Source organism: Haliotis asinina, chromosome 4 (genome assembly GCF_037392515.1).
Source record: "Haliotis asinina isolate JCU_RB_2024 chromosome 4, JCU_Hal_asi_v2, whole genome shotgun sequence".
NCBI classification, from domain to species: Eukaryota; Metazoa; Mollusca; class Gastropoda; order Lepetellida; family Haliotidae; genus Haliotis; species Haliotis asinina.
The window spans coordinates 22,721,894-22,746,919 of NC_090283.1; the positions used below are offsets into that span (position 1 = coordinate 22,721,894).

General features: G+C 39.0%; 1 protein-coding gene across 1 annotated transcript; it reads right to left on the bottom strand.

Moving 5' to 3' along the window:
* Positions 1–19,662: 19,662 nt before the first annotated feature.
* LOC137281269 (glucose-dependent insulinotropic receptor-like) lies at positions 19,663–20,652 on the bottom strand. The gene has a single exon (XM_067812422.1). The coding sequence runs from the start codon at positions 20,650–20,652 to the stop codon at positions 19,663–19,665; it is 990 nt and encodes a 329-aa protein (XP_067668523.1).
* Positions 20,653–25,026: the final 4,374 nt, after the last annotated feature.

Genomic DNA, 25,026 nt, shown 5'->3' on the forward strand with positions numbered 1-25,026 from the left:
AACTGAAAAAATATAATAATAGAAGACTGGCCATATATTGCACGACTACACTGAAAACAACACTTGTTTTATGGTTGGTTGCATAAGGCTTGACATAAGTTAATGATAGTCGATTGTGAGAACATAATTGCTTTCCTTTTTCACAATTTCAGGTTTGTGGAAACTTGTAAGCTAAAGGTTTATTCCCCGGAAATGTAGGTGAATTCTGCATAGGCCCTCATACCCATACCTCATATTACGTCACGGAGACGCGCCGCTGTGATTGGTTGAAATTTCGTTCACGGCTAAGAATTGTGCACTTTGTCGATTTAAGGTAATTAAAGATCGAAATGGGTTATTTCAATAACAGGGTTTCTTTCACAACGCTGCCATTTGATGTCATTTATGCATTTGCACCACATAGAGTACATGTGATCTTTAACTCATGTCATGAATTATGATTTTCATATTTAGACACATTGCACCAACCTATATTTGTACATCATATCTTGGTACATTCTCTTACCTTACATTGTGTGAACATATTTTGTCAAAATATATTCACTCCATGCACTGACTCAGTATTGACCTGATGAGAGAGCAAGAAGTAGCTCTGAAAAGTGAATTGTTTGAAAACGGAACCACCTCCGATGGTACATGAGTACATACAATGAAATGTAGAACATACACACTATGCAAGGGGTGACGAGGAATATACACAATGATTACTGAAAACTAGAACATATACATTTGATAAATTTTGATAACAGTTTGATTCTGAATACCATATTTTCATTAGTAAAGAGATTAGGTAACAAGCACGTCAAGGGACTGATACGTTGTTGCCTAAAATTTGAGCAAAAATCTGAAGATGTAACGGATTTCCTCCCGCATGAACTGTGTGATATTCGTCCATCTCCCTTCTTCTTTTGGCAATTTATGGTTAGAAGTTTTAAATGTTTATGGTTAGATGTTATAGAATAGGTTTCCATAGTTTTTCTGATAACATTAAGAACTTGTCGAGTGAAAGTAAGTTTTTTAAATGATATTGTCCTTTGGGTGAAGTATTCATTTCAGTGGTCCACGATTGATTGTAAAATAACTGATCTTTCAGGATTGAATCTGTGTCTATGATCCAATATTGAGCATAATGAAATGGGTTTACAAAATATTTGTTTCACGTGATTCAGTCACTGAGCACCATCCTTCCTATAATCTAAAATGAAAGCTGCTATTTTGTTGTTTGGATGGGAAATTTTCGATTCGCACCAGTGAGCTGAATATGTCGTCTTCCAAGTTCTCCAAAACCATAAGGTTCGGGGTGTTGTGTCCAATTTCAGGAATTTAAGATGAACACGTTCAATGATATCGCAATTTTGGAATCTCCATATTTCACACCCCAACTGTGTTTATTGACAATGTTCAAACGCACATTTCTATGCAATAATATAATTCCAAAACATTATGTATCTGTAATCTCTATTGTCTGATATTTGAGATAAAAGTGTTTACTTCCTTGCATCAATATTGAAGTCACGTCAAGGTCATCGTTGTCTGATTAGTCTTTTACCATCAACACTGGTATCAGCAATTATAAAATTTCCACTGCCTTCTTTTTAGTGCTTGTGTATGTCCATTTCTGCATCGTTGTTAAATAATATTGCCACTCCAGCTGGAGTTTGAGCTAGAAGGAGCTATGATGATATTGATTCCTCACACACTTTTTCATGATGTTTTCATCTTTTTCAGAAATTTGAATATCCTGCAAACAAATAATTGAGACTTTACGTTTAATCTACACATTCATGGATAGATGTCTTAAAATAGCGAATAGGTTTTACATACGTTTAATCCACATATTCATGGTTAGATGTTTTAAAATAGAGAATAGGTTTTACATATTTTTTTCTGATAACATTAAGAATTTCTCGAGTGAAAGTAAGGAAGTAAGTAATAATTGAGGCTTTACGTTTATTCCACATATTCATAATTTCATGCCTATTTTGGTTTTCATCTAGACCACTGCAGCTTGCCGAGACAACTTTAATTCTGCTATCCTTTATCTAAATGGTTAGAAAAAGTAGTAATTACAAAACACATTGACAATAGAGAGAAAGTCAATGTACACATACTGATTTTTTTCGTTTTCTATACATAAGAAAAAAAACAGAGGCAGAAATATATAACGTAACATTGTTGCAGTCGCTTTGATAATCCGCCCTATAGTAGTATTGACAGCACCGGAGCAAGTAGAAATGAGCAAAGGACCGTATTATTTTATCTCTAATTTACTTTCCATACTTTATCAAAAGCGTTCGATATGCACAGAAAAATTTTGTATCAGCCTCTTCCATTTTAGGAATAGGATTCGGAACGATAAAACCATTATGCTTTTTTTAAACCAGATTGAGTAAGCGAAATGAATTCGCTATTGTCACGAAATGCTGGTGAATACTTTACCAAAACAACCTACAATCGATATCAGTCGGTACTTGGCAGTTTCCACGTGATTACAACCTTTTCATATGAACAGATCGAATGATACCACTCAACCATGAACTCCGCGTTCTGTTCCTGCATTGAAATATTAATTACAAAAATCCATTCGATAGGACGAGGTTGAAGTTCGTTTTGAATAAAGTGTTATACAGGGGCTTTGTTTCGCTTGAGCTTTTCTGAAGGCTGCATTAACTTCAACCAGTGATCTCACTTCATCAAGTCTATTTCATCATAGTCTTGGTGATTTAAATCAATATCTGGCTTTACATCTTCATTGATAAGTGATTCATTTACATGCTTGAAATATTCATGGAAACTTCCAATGACACGGGGTAGGTTGTATTGTATGCCTTAACATTTAACAAATTCCAAAACGTATCGGGATGTGTGAAATGTTTCCTGTAGCTTCTGTCTCACATAATTATTTTCTTTCTAAATGTATTTCAGTCATCACTCTCATTTACTCCTTACCTGTTGTATACAGTAGGGATTTATTCGATTAATCTTGTGTTTGTTTTACTCTCACTAATTGTATTTGTGCTAATAAGAGTAACTGACAATGTTAATGTAAAAAGATGTTTTTGCCTGTTATAGAGAGAGACTCAAATGTATAAACGGAAGTTGAATTCAAAATGAAGTCACTGTCAACCTTAGCTAATTAATAAAATAGTGCCCAATCAAAATGCAGCGCGTTCCTTCGACATGTGACGACAGCTCGTGACGTTGAAATGTCGATATTGGATCTTGGAGAAAACATTGTGCTGCATTCGCCGTGTATTTTACAGAATACCCCGTACGCATGCGCAACTGCAAGATTCGTACGGAATTTCAAGGTCAAAGTTTAAGGCTTTGCAAGGCTTTTCTGGGCAAAAGTAAGGCCAATAAGACGAGCAGTTATATATGTCATGTAGCCATCCGAACATCAGTGAAAAAAGAATATATTAGGAAACAAAGTTGTAAAAACAGTTGTAAGCAGTCTATCACCAACACCAACAACACAACAAAGTTTAACTAGACTGTTCTGACAAATGCATGCAATGGTTGTTCCATGGTAAACACCATTACCCTGAACTGCTCAACAGCTCTCTTCACAGCATCTCTTTAATGCTGCATTTAGGAACAGTGTGCACATTTAGGAAACAGTGACATTAGCGCAATAGTTGTTGGAGGGTCTGTTAGTGCGTTGAATGATGTCCATGACAGGAAATCATCGTTATAAATAACTATTTACTGTGTTAACCCTATGTATATCTTCAGTTAAGACGGTACAAAATGGTGCGTCTTGGTAAAACACAATTTTACATTAGTACAGACAACGTTTTCAGCGTTAATGTTACTTTTTCTTTTTCAAATACGAGGTACGTGTGAAGAATATCTAATAACACAATAACATCATTTATTTCTCTGCAAGGAGTGCAAAATCATCAGCATATGTGTTGCGGTCAAATGGCCTATTTATAGTTACATTGGGATCATGTGATCTGTGGTAAGTCACATGACTAAAAAAGGGAAGATAACTTGGGGAGGGGCATGCGGTGCTATGCAGTTTTGGGAGGCTGGCGCTAGTGACAGTGTCAGGCAGAAAGCAGCGTTGCCATACGGTTTTTCAACCGGCAACAACAGGGACACAGTGTACACAGAATTATGAACAGAATAAAGGTTTGCTGTGTTGGAACCGTAGAAGTTATTTGTCCAGACATTTGCAGCGGTCACAATATGCTTTTGACACTGTCTATGTCAACATCGATATCACTGTTATTCAGCAAATTGAGGAGGTCATTGATGAACAAGTTAAAAAACACGGGGGAGAGTATGCAACCTTGTCTCAATCCTCCATTTAACCACGCCGTTAAATACCCATTTAGCCTCACACAGCACTACACGTCCTTGTACAAGGATTCTACCGCAGTTGACATCTTTCCACCTACACCGTCAGTTGCACTCTGTACAATCATATGCATTTTTATGTCAATGAACGCCACAAACGCTGATTTGTTTTGCTAGCTTTAGGAGTTTCTGCAATAGACGAGAGAGTTTGTACATGGTCCACAGTTGAATGTTTCTTGGTAAACCATTCTGAGAATCACTGAGTATGTTATCTGATTTTGATTGAGCGGCCATCTTGGAATTTTGTGAACATCAGGTGGCGCTACAGATGCACGTGCAATACTCTGCCGAAAGTTCTTCAAAACAACACTGAATATGATAGGGTATATATATTATTATACAATTTATATATAGTATAGACTGACATATGAATTTCAGTCAAACTGGCGTCTAACCTGGATTTTCTGACACAGGGGGGCACTGGTAGTTCCATATTTACAAATCCTTAGAAGTGTTCGGTGTGTCAGTGTGCCAAGTATGGTGCACGGTTTTTTGTACAAAATTCTAGCATTAACCACCCCAAAGCCATGATAAACATCTTCATTGGTGTCAACATGTGTTAGTATAGATATAAACTGCCGGGCAAAAGAAAGTTATCACCAACTGTAATTGGCTCAACAGTAAAACCAGTAGTGCATATGTGATTTCTGATAACTGATGTATTGATGGAAATCATTTTCTGATAACTCGAATGAAAATTCATTGTCATGTCATTTTGGAATCTCCCGCAATACACGAAGAAAGAGTCAAGGGATCCAAAAAAAGGCCAAAAAGAGTCATTTTATGGCACAGAAGGCAGGAAACACTTCATCAATAGCGAGTGTGATCCCCCCTGGGCCTCATTACACGCCAACACACACCTCCTCATTCACGTCTTCAGACGGCGGATAACGTCAACAGGAATCCTGTTCCATAGGTTCAATAGAGTCTGTTCGAGTTCCTGTCGGCTCACTGGAGGTGGAACATGCTGTCTCAACTGACGATCAAGGTGATCCCACAGATGTTCAATGGGGTTCATGTCTTGAGAACACGCTAGCCAAAGCAATATGTTGACTTTAACATTGTTGAAGTACTCTCGAACAAACCTGGCCTCGTAAGGCCTTGCGTTGTCATGCTGCAAAAGTAATACTCTTGGCTGCTGTTGAATAAAGGGCACCACAACAGGTCTCAACACTTCATCCATTTATCGCTGACAAGTCAAATTTCCACGGATGATAACCAATGGTGTTATCACCTGGCCACAAATGCCACCCCATACCATGACACTGCCACCTCCAAATGGTTGAACTTCTCTGATGCACTTCGGTGCCAGTCGCTCGCCCCTTCGTCGAAAAACTCTAACCCGGCCATCGTTCCTGAAGAGAAAGAACCATTCCACGTATCCCGGTTACACTAAGTCGCCGAAGGACAGTTCGCCTGCTGATGGCATGCCCTAGTACCGTCGCCGCCGTTGACCTCGCCGTCACGAATCTATTCCGGAGGTGAATCTGTCAGATGTAGCGGTCTTCGGTCTTCGGCTGGTGTTCCCGATCTGGACGTGGAGAAGCCCCCATGCTCGCCATACCAATTGCTGTCTCGTTGCGCCTGTGGAAGTCTTGGCATATTTTTTGCTAACTGTATGCTTGCTCTGTCCAACGCCGGTATTTATGCTACAATCATGCACGTGCATTTCGACCAATGTCGCAAAGACACGTTTTTCATGTTTTGCAAACTGCATGATTGGAAAGCTGCGTTCGGGAAGCTTTGTTGTTCTTGGGAAAATTTGCATTTGGGCGAATATTTTCTACGTGGGATCAAACCTGTTTCAATCTTTGTGTTTTTTTATACATTTAATTTAGAAGTGATAACTTTCTTTTGTCCGGTAGTTTAGAAAAGAGTTCCGTCTGTCCGTCCGTCACACTTTGTACGAATCATATCTCTTAAACCATTTTGTTTTGTTTTTTTCCTTTTTGGGTTTTCTTTTCGGTTTACATGGAAACTTGACTCAGGAAGTGGCTTTGAGGATGTTCAACATTATCCTTAGGTGTATAGTCTGGTTCATAATTATTGAGAATTTTTCTTCTTACTTTGAGCTATCCTAACACCTCAACTGATTCACTGATACTTAAAACTAAGAAATGCTATAAGGGAGGTAACTCATCTTGGCCTACTGAGTATAGTACAATTAGAGTTACCTCCCCTGAATTTGTAGCAGACGTCATTTTCCTCAGCACTGTCAACAATGTCTGCTGAAGATAAAAGAAGGTTGATTTTTGAGTTGTGTAATCAAGGAATTGATGATGTAAATACATTGGCAGAGAGAACAGGAACTCCGCTTTCTACTGCGTATAGGATTAGGAAGAATTTTAAAGAGGGAAAGGATTTTGGCCACCAGAAAGGAGCAGGGAGAACCAGAAAATTGGACTTCTCAGATCGCGTCCGGCTGGGAATTTTAGCGTCTAAAAAGCAAAGGGCAAGCATCTCCAACATCAGGTATGAAATGATAGAAAGGGGATCAACAGTTGTATCAAAATCTACAGTTAGAAGAAATTTGATTGATCTTGGTTTGGAGAAAAAGACTGGAATTCCTTCTCCTCTCATGAAACAAGAACATAAAGACAGGCGTGTTGAGTGGTGTTTGGCACATGAAAACTTTGACTGGGAAAATGTGATTTTTACTGATGAAAGCTCAATATTGGTATATTCCAATAACGTGAAAATATGGACAAGGTCTGCGTAAGCACCGTGGTATCGACGACCTAAATACAGCACAAAGTTTCATGTATGGGGAGGGATATCCTTATTAGGAACGACCCCGCTGTGTGTGTCTGAGCGAAATCTGACAAGTCATTGCTACACTAACATATTAGATAATTTTCTCCTTCCAAGTGCACATGTGTTTTATGGAAATGACTGGATTTTTCAGCAAGATAATGATCCTAAACACACCGCAAAACATGCCAAGCAGTGGTTTCAGGAGAAAACTGTGACTGCATTACCATTTCCTGCATATAGTCCTGACTTAAATCCCATTGAGAACATTTGGGGGATGATGAAGGAATGTGTGAATCAAAAGGGGTTGACAAAAATTGAAGACATGAAGAGAGAAGTGGTCCGATACTGGGACAGCATAACTCACGAGACACTAACCTCTCTGATAGGAAGTATGCCTACTCGTCTTAGACTGTGCCGTGAAGCTCAAGGAGACTTGATAAAATATGAAATTGTTACCTACACAACATGAAAAGGTCAGTTCACTTTCACAATACATTCAATTTTATCTGATTTGTTCTCGTTTAATAATATGAAATGCTTTAGCTATTCTCAATAATTTTGAACCATACTGTACCTTTAGCGGGTCACACCAGTGTGTGCAATCTATTTGTTGTGGTTTCTGTGACAACAAATTTGACCCTGACTGAAACTTTAAAACCGTTCGCTATTTCTTCACCACACGTGGCACATAGATAGGTCTGGTGGTATGCTGGTGCCTGTTGGTAGGTTTGGATTTCTGCATGAAATATTTTGTTTGCATCTACCTGAATTTGATAGTCGTATTCTTTTCCGGAGCAGAAAACCTTACTATACTTTCTTTCCACTCTGCCAAAACACCAAAACATTGACACTAGTAGACACATTCATTTTGGGTATTTTGCTGTTGTGGGGGATATCGATGACTTGTATATTTTTCAAAGCTGTTAAGTATAGCGGACAGATTTACCTGGCTCGTGTCCGTCCGTGTTGAAACCAATATCGATCGTACTAAAGTTATGAGATCATGTCTGTAGCTATTAAACATGAGGATAGATAACATTCGTCCTTGTTTTAGTCCACAACCAACCACAAATCGTGGGCTATGTCCTTCATTTAGACGTGCACAGTACTGAACATTCTTGTACAGCAAGATGATACATGTTTTCTTTGGTATCATTATCTGGAAGCTTGGTCCATATAGTGCGTCGATCAATGCAGTCGTAAGCCTTACGAAAGTCTATAAATAAAGCGAATGTCGTTTTTCAAAAGGATTTGCACGTTCCAAACAATGCATCAAAATAGATGCGGTATGTTCCGTTGTGATCTGCTGCGTCAAGAGCTGTTCTTATTATGCTCTAGTATACAGCCGGTCTCCACAAAGTTTGAAGGTTTCTCATTTAGAGTACTGCAATACAGTCTATATGTGGCACAAGTGAGTCGTTTATATGACAAGGGATCACAGCGGCATTCGGTGGACGTTTTATGAATGTGGTTTACTATACCTATAGCCCATCTGAAGGAATACAACCATTGTTAAAACCAACATGACAACATTCCAATACTTTAACCTTGACATGCAAACGTGTACATTTCCTTCACGCCTTGTCGAGTTTCTTTCTTACATCAATGTACATACTTTCAAAATGTGTTTTATGGGGAACAGTGGGCGAATTATTTCAGGTAAACAAATGACTAGGCTTACCATGTCGTTATGACGATTGCCACCAGTCGGGCAGGATGCGCTCACCTTTCGCGAACCTCTGGTATCAATACGAATTCACAGTGATTCATTACTATTTAAAATAGCATACTTATATAGCGCACATATCCACGCAACTAGTACATGCTAAAAGCGCTGGTATTGCTTTCCATCGTCCATTTCCATGTCAGTCTCAACGAGACGTATAAAAAAATCTCAACTCCCCAGGGATCATACAACATTTGCTTCCTCTAGGCGCATCGAGTTAATGCGTCTTTCCCATCTTCACGAGATACCCATTCACAGCTAGGTGGACTGGGACACATAGTCAGAGTGATATGTCCAAGTTTACTGCACATGCATAAACACATGCTCCGTCATCGTATCACACGGTGGCAATCACTGGATTGTCTGGTTCAGACATCTTACAGCTGTATTACTACAAATGTCTACTTATGATACCGTCACAGCTGATGTCGAATGGCAGAGATATCTTATGAACGTGGAAAGGGGTTTGTCGCTTTTATTTTCAGCATCGCTTTTCATTTTCTATGTACAATTTTTCACTTATTTACAGATACTGTACATGTAGTCAATGTGGTTCACATGCACAGTTGTGCTGATAGATAATCATACAAAAACACCAATGATATATCGTGTTTGCCTGATTCACACATTCTGTTTCAGCATTCCGAGAGTCAATTCTACCATTCCTTTTTAGTTTACTTCCTTTATAGGTCCGTATAATCGTTCTTGAAGGGACAGACCGCCTCATCTCCGTCAAGTCTAGTTCTGTAAAGTAAGTACGTACCTGACTAACAATCTCCTGTTTTCTGTCCTCTGGTCTTCTTGTCATATCATTAACACTATAATAATAAATAGACATGTGTGCATTCATATAGCGCCAAACTCCATTCACTAGGTGAATGCTCACAGCGCTAACAATCAAGGCAGGCATATTATTACCATGGATAACCCAAGCTGCCTGTTAGGTGCTGGAAGGTTGCAGTCACATGACTTATTCCACCGGGTACCCATCTGGGAGAATAGAGACAATTGTGATTTTGCCTAAGGTGAGACCACATGCGTCATGTGCTTCGTTGTAGTGAAGGACTGAAGTCCAAGAAACTCTCACGAGTCAAGCTGCCGGTCACCCACCAGAGCACTATCTGCACCTTCAGACTTGAGAAACTGGCCAGGTTTACATGAACAATCAAATTCAATCGATTTGGGAGCTGGACTGTCTACACGAGAAGTATCTTCAGTAGTTTGTTCGCAATCAATACACACATTCCACACAATCATTGAGTTAATTTCAGGATACGGTCTATTTGGTACATTTACTAGTTATTGTATAGGTGTACGCAATTCAGAATACATTTGTTGGGAATGAAAGAGAAATGAAACCACTTTAACGCACCAGTTATCGCCACAGACAGATAGACAGGCAGGTTTGTTACAGTTTTCACACAAAAGTCTTGAAGAACATTGATTTTCTTTTGTAGCTGCAGAATAGTGTCTGCTATCATTGATTCGTCATCGGCGAATAGTAGTGCATGTATTTTTGGAATTAGAGTTCATATGACCACATGTGCTTGCAGCATGTTGACTAGTTGATTGATACGCATGATAAATGATTTTGGACTTAGTATACGTCCTTGACGAGTTCCCATGTTACAAGTGAAATATTCCGAGAGACCAGTTTCAGTTTTCACACAAGCTGCTAATTTACCATACTTGTCATTCAGTATCTTGAGGAAGTTACTATAGATTTCAGACATTGTGATGAACGCCGTCAGAGGCCTTCAACAAGTCGATGAATAAACAATAAAACCTTCCATTCCATTTAGATATATACTTTTGAATGATCTTTACACGCGATGTACATGTATTAGGGTGTTACAAAGAAGGGTTTAGGTAGATATACAGCTTTACTTTTCTCAACATGAGAGTAGGTACGTCCAGAGGTAGGGCAACACTAACAAAACTGAAGTACTCCTTAACAAATCCACTTATGCACCATCAACAATATAGTGAATTAAGAATTGCTTATGATACTTATAAGTCTAACTTCCTGGATTGCTTTAAAGATGGTGACACAGTTGATAGTGCCACTGCTGTTGGATCATCAACAATATCTGTCATGAACATGATGGCAGCTCCTTTTCATAACAGCGGCTAATGTTACTTTAACAGCTCTACAATGTAGAAACAGCCAGTCTAAATAATTTTTATACATAATTTATCGTATTCAGACCCCGTCTACTTTTCTGGCTATTAAACAAGCGTCTTCTAAGCATCCACACATTTAAAATTGAAATTAGGTTTAGTACTGATTGTTTAATGGTCTTGCTACTGGCCAATACGACATCGTTCTTGTTGGTTATTTCTGGTAATTTGTTGGACGTTCTGTAACTCTATGACAGATACTGCTATCAAAGCGTTACATCGTTTTATGTTGGTTATTTCTGGTAAATTGTTGGACTTTCTGTAACTCTATGACAGATACTGCTATCAAAGCGTTACATCGTTTTATGTTGGTTATTTTTGGTAATTTGTTGGACTTTGTGTAACTCTATGACAGTTACTGCTATCAAAGCGTTACATCGTTTTATGTTGGTTATTTCTGGTAATTTGTTGGACTTTCTGTAACTCTATGACAGATACTGCTATCAAAGCGTTACATCGTTTTATGTTGGTTATTTCTGGTAATTTGTTGGACTTTCTGTAACTCTGTGACGGATGCCGCTATCAAAGCGTTGCATCGTTTTGCTGGTTATTTCTGGTAATTTATTGGAATTTCTATAACACTATGACAGACACAGCTGTTAGAGCAACACTCAACAAATCTCTCATACTTCATCTTCCCTGTACTGATTAGGCTGCATGAAAAAGTAAATGTTCTCGGATACAATTCTTCCAGCCCGTGTGGACCCGGGACAGAATGTGTCCACAGCACCCCATTGCTTGTCGTAAGAGGCGACTAAATTGGGCAACCTGTTTGCCGTGGGTTGCGTCCCGTGTCGGTGGAGGACGGGATCCTGGTGGTTGAGGGCACTGGGAGTCTGAAACGCGTTCCTTTTGCTCAACACACCACTTCGGCCCTTACTTCACCTAGACGGGTGGTAGAATCGGCCCATCTGGTGGGCCAATCTGGTTGATCCTTTGGTTCAATTGGAGTATAACATTCCTGTATCCTTTTGGTGTCTGTATGCTGGAATACCGCTTACATGTGGCATCGCCCTTGTTGGCGCTCCATGACGGGCAGGGAGCAGGAATGCTGAACCACAATACATATAACCATGGGAAAACTAAATCCAAAAAATCCAAAGCGGCAATTGTCTGACCCAGATTCAGAACTAGATTCCTCTGATGATGAAATAGTTACCAAATTACTTTATTCTGAGTGGGATACTTGGCCTCGTTTTCTAGTTATTGAAGCTAAGGGTGAACCCTTACTTCATATTCACCATTTCTTTTGGAAAAAGCACGTCAAGGTAAAGCTGGAGATTTAAAAGATGTGACAAAACTGCGTTCAGGAGGACTTTTGGTGGAATGTGCTAGGAAGTCTCAAGCAATTAATCTTATGACTTCAACAAGATTGGCTGATATTCCAATTACCTGCTCTGCTCACAAGACCTTAAATTTTTCAAAAGGTCTAATACGTGATAGAGACCGAAGCCTTGCCAATGAATCAATTGAAGATATTGTGTCCGAACTCAGATGTCAAGGTGACATCGAGGCAAAACGTTTCACCTTTCGAAAAGATGACCGTGTGTTTCCATCAAACACATATCTATTAACTTTTGATTCTCCAGTGCTACCTAGTTCTATTAAAGTAGGATGTTTTAATATGCGTGTGGAACTTTTCATCCCACGACCAACACGCTGCTTTAATTGTCAGAAGTTTGGTCATGGGCAAAATTCTTGCAGGAATAAGCTCACTTGCTACAGGTGTGGAGAATGTGATCATGATGGTAAAACATGCACTAACAAAATCAAGTGTTTGCATTGTGATGACGACCACATGGCTTCATCCAAGGAATGCTCAGTGTTTAAACATGAGGCAACTGTTCAGAAATTGAAATGTGAGAAAAGAATCAGCTAGGCCCGAAAACAAGCACGTTTACTCACATCTGAAACCATCAATCGTCCTTCTTATGCCTCTGTAGCAAAAAAGGTAACGGCATCAGTTCCTTGCCAAACAGATCTGACTTGGATAACGTCAGAACACCCAACAAATGTTTCTGTAGTGGTACCTAGTGCGTCACATTCAGAAAGTAGTTCCAATCATACATCAAGAAAACACAGAGAATCGTCATCATCGACGTAGACTGAAACAAAGATTAAGCCATCTAAATCCACCAAAGTGGACTCTAAAAAACAACAAATTCAATCGGATCGCGTGCCAAAGGCCCTGAAAGATGTCGTGCAACTCCATAACAGATATGGGTTGTTTGAGGACATGGATATGGAGGTATCCGCCCATGTCAGCACCAACGTCCATACCAATGGCCACTCACCCAAAAAGAAAGGGAGAGCATTGTCACCTGTTACTGCCCCTTAAATGACTAACACATCCTTAATTCAGTGGAATTGCAGGGGACTACGGACTAATTTAAATGATTTACAGCTTTTAGTGCAAGATTTTACACCGTCAGCAATCTGTCTACAGGAGACATATCTCAAACAGTCTGATGTTTTTGACCTGCGTCATTTCAATGCCTATCACTCTTTTTCACCTCCAGGTATGAGAACCACTGGAGGATCTTCCATCCTTGTTAAGCAGAATGTTATTCACAGCCCTGTTACGCTCAGAACTAATCTCCAAGCTGTTGCAGTGCGGCTTACGTTGCACGTCACTTTCACATTATGTTTTCTATATATACCACCCACTTCAGCTCTTCAACCGAATGATCTGCAAGCTCTTTACGATGAACTTCCTAAACCCTGCATTATTATGGGTGATCTAAATGGTCACAACCCGCTCTGGAGTGGTTCAGCTACAAACAATAAAGACACAGTACTGGAAGCGTTTATTTTAAATAATGATTTGTGCATTTATAATGACGGTTCAAACACGTATTTACATCCCGGCACAGGAACATATTCAGCCCTCGATATTTCAATGACAGACCCAAACCTATTAAATGAATTTGAATGGTCAGTCCATGATGACCTCTGTGGTAGTGACCACTTTCCAACACTATTAAAACCTGTAACCCCATCCGATGTTTCTTCTTCATCCAGATGGAACTTCAAAAAGGCTAACTGGGCTTTATATGAAATGTTGTGTGCAGACAAGCTTAAACCTGAACTCTGTATCAATATTCCTGATGCTATACAACGTTTTTCTGATGAAATGAATATCATTGCTGACGAATGTATACCACAGTCCTCTGCTATTCCACATATTCGGAAACCATGGTTCAACAATAATTGCAAACAGGCCAGAAAGGATCGGAAAAAGGCGCAACACTATTTCCGTCGACACCCCATGGTGCATCATTTAAACAAATTTAAAATTTTAAATGCTAAAGCACGGCGTACTTTTAAGCAAAGTAAACGCCAATCCTGGCAAAATTATGTATCGAACATTAATTCGTGTACGCCAATGTCTAAAGTCTGGAACATGATCCAAAAAATCAAAGGTAAGGGCTCCAAATCTAGCATTCACCATCTTAAAGATGGAAACCAGTTGTTAAGTAGTAAACCCGACGTTGCAAATAAACTTGGTGAAACTATAGCAAAACATTCTTCCTCGTCAAATTATGAACCTAAGTTCCAAAAATACCAACTACAACAAGAAAAGAAAGCTATTAATTTCAGTTCCGATAATGGGGAAGATTACAATGAAACCTTTTCCATACACGAGCTTTATACCGCTCTTGACCAACATACATTATCAGCTCCTGAAGCATTTACCAGAATCATGTCTAGAAACTCTGTTACATATTTTTGATGATATTTGGACATCTGGAAAATTTCCTACTTCATGGCGTAATGCTATAACTGTCCCTATCCCTAAACCTGGACGTGATCATACTGATCCTTCAAACTATCGACCAATTTCACTTACTAGCTGTGTTTGCAAAACCATGGAACGCATGATCAATAATCGGCTCGTTTGGTACTTGGAAACCAATAATGTTCTAACTGATATACAATGTGGTTTCCGTAAAAACCGTAGTACCACTGATCATTTAGTGCGTCTTGAATCTTTTGTTAAAAATGCCATAGTTCATAAACAACACTCAGTGTCGATCTTTTTCGATCTAGAAAAGGCATACGACACCATCTGGAAATATGGTATTTTAAAAGATTTACATGATTTTGGATTACGGTGTCGTTTGCCTCAATTTATATCAAACTTTTTAAATGATAGGCAATTTCAAGTCCGCGTGGGTTCTACCCTGTCTGATCATTACAATCAGGATCAGGGTGTCCCACAAGGCAGTATATTGTCCGTTACACTGTTTAGTATAAAGATAAATAGTTTGTCAAATGTTTTAAATGATTCAATCGACGGATCATTATTTGTGGATGATTTTAACATTTCTTGCCGTGGCACAAACATGCATTCTATTGAACGGCAACTGCAGTTGTGTTTAAACAAAATATATAATTGGTGTCTTGAAAACGGCTTTAAATTTTCTAAATCCAAAACAAATTGCATCCATTTCTGCCGTAAATACAAACCACATAAAGATCCTGAACTATGTATAAATGGCAAACCCATCAAAGTTGTCAAGGAGGCCAAGTTCTTGGGTTTTATTTACGATTCACATTTAACCTTCCTGCCACATATTAAGTCACTAAACGCTAAATGCCTGAAGGCACTCGATTTGTTAAAGGTTGTTTCCAATTCAAAGTGGGGAGGGGATCCAACTACTCTCCTTCATCTATATAGATCACTCATTCGTTCCAAACTTGATAATGGCTCCATTGTATATGGCGGAGCCTGCAAAAGCAACCTTAAACTGTTAGATTCTATCTACCATCAAGGTCTAAGACTTTGTCTTGGTTCCTTTAGAACTTCTCCCGTTGACAGTCAGATGAACCATCTCTGGAACAGCGCCGTATAAAACTATCCTTACAATATATTACAAAGTTAAATTCTAACAAGTTTAACCCTGCTTTCAACTGTGTCTGTAGCCCCCACTACGAGGATTTATACACCAAGCAATCTTCTCTTGTTCCACCTCTTGGGCATAGAATTAAACCATTCCTTTTTGCTGCCGGCATTGAGCTGGAAAATATAAGTCCTTTGCGTTTGCTCTCTTCACCTCCTTGGCAGTTGGTTAGGCCACAGGTTGACCTAACTCTAACACAGTTTAAAAAAATCAGAAACTAATGAATTAAAATATAAACAGGAATATCGTCAATTAAATAGTAAATACTGGTATATCAATTACAAAACCTTATTTACAGATGGGTCCAAGGGTGGTGGCACAGTCTCTTGTGCCACTGTCATTGGATCCAGAACCATGTCTTCTAGATTACCCGATGACAGCTCAATTTTTACAGCTGAAGCAAACGCCATATTAACAGCTCTTAGATATATTCAAAGACATCCAAAACACAAACGATATATTATTTATTCTGACTCGCTTTCTTGTCTTCAGGCTATCAAATGCTACTGGCCAATGCGACATTGTCTTTTGTTGGTTACCCAGCCACGTAGGCATTTCTGGGAACACAATGGCCGACCTTGCTGCTAAGGCAGCACTTAAGAAATCTGTGACACCACTTCTTATTCCATACACTGATTATAAAGCCAGCATTAGAGCCTACATCCGTGATCTGGTGCAGAAGAAGTGGGACACCCGAGTAGGTATAAATACATTACACGAAATAAAACCATATATCGGTTACACCTACTTGGGTTGTCAGTCCAGATTTGAAGAGGTCATATTGCGACGATGTCGTATTGGCCATACGAGATACACTCATTGAAAGGTGAGGATCCTCCATTTTGCATCCCTTGTGATGAAAGAATCACAGTCAAGCATGTCTTGCTTGACTGTGTTGAATATTCCATCACAAGGGATAATTATTTCAAATCACGTACTATGAACGATCTTTTTCGCAACATAAGTTCTCATTTAATTTTTGCATTCTTAAAAGAATTATATTTGTGGGCTGATTTGTAAATATATCAATATTTTATGATTGGAGGTTTGAATTAGTAACTTAGATTGTTAGTGGCTGTATCCTCGAGGGGGGTTAAAGTACTGTAAAATAATTGTCCCCTTAAGAGGGTACGTAAGTCCCAGGACATTCCAAACACATTTAGACGTTCCACTTTTTTAATCGTAGAATATGTGTAGTTTTAATTTATAGCTAGATGTGTCTCAACTGCTAACGACTGAGGGGATGATGTAAATCCAGCTAGGGTCCATGCAGGAAGCAAATGCACTGTAAGTCCCCATGGTCCTTAGTGTGGTGGTCTACCTTCAGTTGTTGGCAATATATAGCTGGCTTTTACCTTGTATTGTACTGTATGGTTAAACTTTGTTTTACTGTCCTTCGCTGACAGGTTTATACAAATTACCATTACTTATTATGTATGACATTAATTGTTCTCGTCATGGTATGGCCGAAATATTGCCGATGTGACGATAAATTTTAACTCACTCACTCACTTACTCACTCTTCTTTCCATAGTGACGAGGGCTGTAGGACTTTATTTATAAATGTTCATAAAAAAGTGACGAGGGAGAAACAGATTTTTCATATTTGTTTCTCCCTAAGAAATACAGCTTGGGAAGTTTAGCACGTGTTAATGAGTTGTAGATTCAGTCACACTCGTTCTTACAGACACTCATTCTTAGGGTGGACAGACAGATGATCGGGGCCAAGTCAAAATTATTTTATCAAAGGTCAATGACAAAATGTTATGTACACAAATAAAAGTGACGCGCCGATGCCCGAGAAACATTTCATCTCTTTACTTAGCCTTACAAACATGGCGCTAGAACTGACATCTGTGATCCGTGAAAAATGGGGATGAAGCAAGCATGAATATACAAATGTATTGTATTGGATTCATTACATAGCTGGTCGCGTAATGCAATGATATTGATCTGGAAGACCTCTGTACATTTGTAACTCAGCACCCGCGTCACTCGGTGTTCACATTGCCAATAAAAGTGTCTGTGCACTCTCCGCGACACTGATAATTTATGGGACATTTCCTGCATTAAGTATGACTACTTGTTTGGGGCAGATAAGACCGACTTCGCTCGAGTTCACTAGGTGTATCATGCGGTACATGCGGGGAGGTACTGCCAGGTCGACAGTCGTGTTAATTTGTGTGTTTAAGCCACTCCCAGCTAGTCGGCCTGTCACAGCAGTACCCTTACTAATTTTAAAAGGATTAGCGAAACAATCTCAGTGAGGAAATTGATCTGGAGAAGAGTACATACCGTTTCATTATATCATTACACAGAGATATATATTTTGTACACCTGTTCGTCCACGGTGGGATGGAGTAAACTTAAGATCTGTCTGTGCGTAAGCCATGATTGCGAATGCATGGCTTGGTAATGTATGGTTCCTTTACTGATACTCTTTGCGAAAATTTTACTGATAAACATTCTTTAAGGTGGTGAACTCATTGTTTAACCGTTTCCACAGTAAATTCGGTACGTGCTGAACTTATTCTTACAAACTAAAGTGGTGAAGTCAAACTCATACTTAGAGGCGAATACGTTAATTTCTCTGAAATAATGGGATGACCTCATGCTAAAAAATCAAAGTCCGTCTCCTATTCTCGCGGTAAACATGTATTCTGCCGAGATTTCCTATGCGTGACACTTAGGTGTTGTTTACATCACTGACCGGTAACTAGTAACTGGCCCAAGTCTAAGAATGATCAATATTTTGCAATGTAACGAATATTGGTGAGTTTTTACCAACTTGCACAAACCATAACGTTTTCCAAAAAGTATTGCTCTTCCTTTATAACGTTACGTTCTCGTTGTGCCGCGAGAATAGGAGATTTCTCATGAAGTGAGTAGCGGAGGACCTTGTTTTTCACCGAGCTCAAGAGTGATAATACACCTGATGGATCAAGCAGTTTATAGATACATATGTTAGAGGAGGAGTCTCTTCGTATAAAAACAACAAACATTCGTACGATAAGCAAGTTTTGTACTGTTTCTTTCAGCCGATATCTTTAAGTACCGCGAGGACAGGAAACGCCAGTATAACTGGTGTTAATTATTTTAAACCGCACCGCAAATCGGCTTTATGTACTTCTCTGCATGTCTGTTTGGTACAAATGTCGGCCTCGCCCCGAGTAAGTGTTACCTTAACTGTGTTAAATTCGTTGAAGAAACTCTTTTTTAATTCGTGGAATGGGAGATTTGCAACATCTAAATGTGATTGGCAGCCTCCAAATTATCAATCGCATTGTTGCGCTGAGCCTCAGTTATTTAACACCAAATTTAAAGTTGTCAACTGTCGCAAGAGCAATGAACCCCCTTCTTCTCAAAAATGTTTGCAGACAGCGTTCACCAAAGATGTACTGATTACATAGACACCCAAAATACTAGCTATGCGTTTCTTTTTTTTCTTTTTCTTTTTGAGTAGTTTATGTTAGGGTTTCTGTGAAAAACGTTTGTTTCTTTTTTACTTTACAATAATATCATTCAATATTTATTTCTGTGTCGACAAGCATCTACATGGAAAACTGTGTGATGTCACCGGTGGAGCACAACACGCTCATCTGCTCTCACATCTGGTTGAGAGTGATTCATACACAGAATCTTATTGTAAAATCAGCATAGTATTGTTGACTAGAGAGAACTGTGTTCGTTATACTGAGATACGTAGTTTATATACGTCATCACATATATCCGTTATGACGCTGGGCAACACTGCCGTTTAATCGTGTTTCTGAAGTTATCCCTGAAATCCTTTGTTCCCACTGCGTAGATTAGTGGATTAAGAAACGAATTAGAAAATCCCAACATTAATAAATATGTTCCAATAATTTCCTTCAAGAAACACGAAACCTTGTCACCAGACACTAGCTGAACAACAGTCGCTGTCAAAAAAGGACACCACGTGATCAAAAGGCATCCAATCACACACAGGAGAGTTTTAACTGACTTCCAGTTCCGGGCGGAAATGCCAAAGAGTCTACCTGACTTCCGGGTCACACCAAGTTGTTCCAAAGCATCGATTCGCTTGATGTGGCCCCTTGCACTGCAGTATAAACGAACGTAGATGACAAACACGATCAAAATAGGCAGCACCCCTATAATGAATATCAACACAACATAGCCAGGTGACACAACGAATAAAAAAGAGCAGTATTGGTTATAATTCCCGGTATTCCATCCGATCAGAGGTGCGAATCCAATGAGAAGTGATTGAATAATGATCCACAGCATGGCAAACACAACCCGCCTAGTGGTCATTATCTGGGTGTATCGTAAAGCACGGGTGATTGCTATGTAGCGGTCAACGGCAATCCACATCACGCACATTGTTGACACTTGAATTCCACTGATGGTGAATCCTATCCTCCCAAGACACTCGTTTAGAGTTGACTCATTTGCTTTTGTGACCACTGCACCTATAGATACAAATCCAATACACATATCCGCTATTCCGAGTAACGTCACAAATGAGTAAGTTGGTCGATGGGACTTCCTCTGTAATGCTATGAACAGCAGAACCGCCCCATTGCTCAATATGATGCATACTGACAACGGTATTAACACAATTCTCTTAACGCGTTCATGAGCATTGTCCCAGTCCGGTTCGCATGTTTCAGGAAGAGGTGTTGATGCAAGGGAAGTCATTGGGTCAGCAGTTTTTGTCAGGTTATGAAGCAACAACATGTTCTGGGTATTAAATTCCTCATTGAAACTATTCGGCTTCTTTAGTAAAATTATATCATCGTCGCGATGGACAATTCTAGCAATGACTGTTTCGCCTTGCTTAGGTGGAAGTCATTTCATCCAGTGTGGTATTTTTCAATCCGATCCATGACGATAAGAATAAAGACTCTTGGAACCGGCGAGTGGTCACGATTCCTCTTAGTCGTTGCGAAATGACCCCTAGAAAGTGTTCAAGAGCTCCAATCAGAGAAACAATCTGGGTGAGTCATTCATTGGCACTTCCTTGTGGCATATGGCTGCCATTCAGACAGACACAGTTATGTCTCAATGTGATCACCCTGAGGAACAATTTCCTTGACATTCCCTTGTATATACGGGTGTATGTACGTCAACTCGGGTGTATGTACGTCAACTCGGGTGTATGAGCCATTACTTCGAATAACTGTCTCCTGCAATTAACAAAATATCAGTTATATCATGATAATAGTATTATTGTCTCTCCACCTGAAATCAGATGATATGATTGATAAATGACGAGTAATTTACAAGTGTAAAATGTGGAAAGTGTATTAGTGCAGCAGTTTTCGATATGTTTGCTGATGCTGATAAAAGCTGTTGAATGGAGTGTCAATGTACCTAGTTAGGCTGTTATGGGACGCATCAAAGCTTATTCTTATATCATGAGTAGTTATTAGTGTCATTTCCGTGTGATGGGTACATAAATATTATACACTTATTGCATTTATGGAACATGTAGATAAACGAACATTGCACACAGGTGGTAGATAATCCAAAGTAAGATACAAGACCAACAGAAACACATTGTACGCCAATTTATGTGAAGAGGTAATGGCAAGATGACCAAAAGGGGAAGAATATATCGTAGTTACACTGCCAAAAGTTGTATTCCGGTTATGACATTGTATTGTATACAGAGAAACCGATTTGGGTTTATGTGTGAAAACAGCAGTCCTATATTCATTCAACGTCTGCCAGTGGCTGTCACTAAAGGTTGTGCAAATATCAGTGAGTAGTTTCCAGATTACAATGCTATAAAATCGTATTAATTTCAACGTATGGGCCTAATATCTTTACAACTTGTGCTGTCATTTCGCAGTTGATGTTAATCAATATCTTATATACCATTCAAAAGGTAGGGGCTATTGGATGTACAAGATTGACAAAGTGCAACTGATGTAGCCAAGGAAGAAACTGATGATGAAGAGAAATTAAGGAAAAATGGGACAATATATTTCATTCATTTGCATATGTTTCATCAGTATGTATATATATTGCTTTTTCTCGTATGCACTGGCATTGGCTAGAGGTATGGAATATCCACTGCATTTTTTGAATGGCATGTATTTTCGGATAAATAACTGAGGACCATTGTTAGTGTTTGTTATGACCATCTTTTCATACAAATGTATAACTGCAATTTGCCAAACTAATCTGTATACGCATCAAAGCTTATAATAGCAATATACTTGTAAAGTTACTTCACGACCAGGTTGGCAAAGTTCTGGATGGGGCAGGTTCTAATTGACCTCTGAATTACAGTAGAGGGTCTAGACGAGTGTCATACTGACAGGTGTCCTTCTGTAAATACGCAATCGATCATGGTTGTATTGATCTTGTTCATACAAGTTGCCTAAACAAATAAATAAAGCGAAAGACTGAATCCCGATCAAATGGTAGAATGCACCGGGTCATTTCGTTCATTTAGATACCACTCCACTTCTTCCACCACCTACACACACTGCATACTTTTTCGAAATAGTTTACACATATTTCTAGCCAGTCGGGATAGCTATGCCTGAAAGTTACTGGCTAAAATAATTCACTTGCTCGAAATGTGAATGTGGACACGGAATTCATCGTTAAGCTGCTAATGAGATTAACAATTTTATCAGGCCGTAATCATGCATGACTTAAACAAGCATTATAACTTAACTGGTCGGAGAGATTGATATATTTACAGAGTGGTCCCATAAAAATATACTAGCCAGTCGGGCCGGTGACTCTGGAAGTTTACTGACCCGACTGAAATTTTACTAGTCACAGTCTAGCGGACCAGTGGCTATTTCTCACAGTCAGTGCAGAACAAAAGATAGACTGTTTACTTTGAGCACACTGACAGGAACAGATTTCAATGAAAACCAATGCAGTGTATTTTGTCCACGTTAGGAAAACACCTTGCGTTCAGTTCCGGAGAGTATGGCTGGATAACACTGGGGTGATCCACGGGAAAGGAATGTTCCCAGCTGTACTGAATCAGAGTGTGGTTAATGTGATGGAAACAAGATGCTGATGTAGCACATTCCTGCTCATCATCACACTATTCCTTCAGAGACATACATATGTTCGCATCCGAAGCAATGCTCGCGTTTATCGACTAGTTGACTGTTAATATTCAGCAAAACGATGATATATCCTGGTCAGTAAATGGGGATTAACTAATGCTCTTGTACCACTTACAAACAGAAAAGCGGCTAAGATCATGCTTCCATTAAAACTATGCATTTAATGATAAAGACACAAAACCAGCTCATTTCTGACATAATTTCAGATATGGAGGCATAAAGATTTTGTCTCTGTGTCTGCGTGTGTAGTTGACATGAAATACCATACTATTTCCAATGTTTCCTCTTACGTGGGCAGCTTAGTCATCCATTGCAAACCATTAATTTCACAAGGAATGTTTTACAGGTGCAAGACAAGAGAAGACACATGCATCTTAGTCATCCATTGCAAACCATTAATTTCACAAGGAATATTTTACAGGTGCAAGACAAGAAAAGACACATGCATCTTAGTCATCCATTGCAAACCATTAATTTCACAAGGAATGTTTTACAGGTGCAAGACAAGAAAAGACACATGCATCTTAGTCATCCATTGCAAACCATTAATTTCACAAGGAATATTTTACAGGTGCAAGACAAGAGAAGACACATGCATCTTAGTCATCCATTGCAAACTATTAATTTCACAAGGAATGTTTTACAGGTGCAAGACAAGAGAAGAAATCGTTAGTTTACATTAGTATAAAACTCTCCAAAATGTAAATGTTTCCTCCATCCAAAATGGCATGTAGCAGACATTCTAGGGGAAAATAAGAGCTCCATGAAAAAGATATGTATGTTGTGGTTTCACTGATCACTACTGACTAAGAGTGCACGTGCTGTTTGGCAAAATAACTCTAGGACAATATTTCCTTAGTATTAGGTATGTTGCAATAAAATCTTTGTGTTGCCTAACGGGGCAGTCATTATTTGTCGTCATTTTATTGTAGTACGCAAAGCATCACTAAACCACACTTATTTATTTTTTAAAATGTTTAACACTTTAGAAAAAAAACAATTAAATTATTGCCTTTCAGTAACAAGTTTGCCTAATTCGATGTTAAATTGCAAGGTGAAATATTCTTTGTACGTATGCCTTCAGAAAATACCATTTCAATGTGATTAAGTTGTGAGGTGTTATTTTCAAGGATGGTTGATGATAATACATTGGCTTTATGTTCCTAAAATATTTTATTAAAAAATGAAACACATTAATTCGTGACACATTTACAGGCCTGGTGGCAGTTATACCACAAATCATAAATGACAAGTTACGATATTGAAGTTGGCCGTCATGCTCAACATAATAATGGAATATATCCGTGAGCATAGATCATGAAATAACCCACGCTTTAAAGGCGAGTGCGAAAACACACGTTGGTGCATATGCTATGAAAACAAGAATTATACAGGTATATATGGTAACTATGACATACTTTACTCGGATTTCAACTCAGGAAGAACTGACACTGAAACATGATAACTGATTACTGCAATCTGAGAGGAACAAATAAAAATGTCAACATCAAAATTGCTTGACAGTATGATCACCATGACTACCCCACCAATCTGATTGTCGTACACTTTTTAATAATGCTTGTCTTGATTGTATGAACCACCACAGGTACCAGATATCGCCAAACTTTCGGCATTACCACAGGCAGTCATCCCTCGAATTAATAACATCTGCTAGTCTCTTCCTCATGTAGCCAAAGAAGCCTCGAGGCAATTCTTCCTCATAGACATGATGCTGATGTTTTATACGAATTTACACCCGTTCACCGTGGCCGCTGGTGTTCCCCAATTTGTCGAATGACACTTTAGCTCATGCTTGGTCACGCGGTTTCTCGTTGGCCGCAAGATTCACCTTAAGGGGTCTAACAGCCATGTGATCAGTGTACAAGTTAGCACCAATGTTGTGACAGGACATCCCTGCATTATACTTGCCATCATGCTAGACAGTGGCTTGCCAACAAGAATTTTCTGAATATCTGGGTTTTGTCTGAACAAAGTTATATTTCAGCATCGC

Bases quoted from the DNA above. Each gene is read 5' to 3' on its own strand.
- LOC137281269 (XM_067812422.1), bottom strand. From the start codon at position 20,652: ATGTTGTTGCTTCATAACCTGACAAAAACTGCTGACCCAATGACTTCC.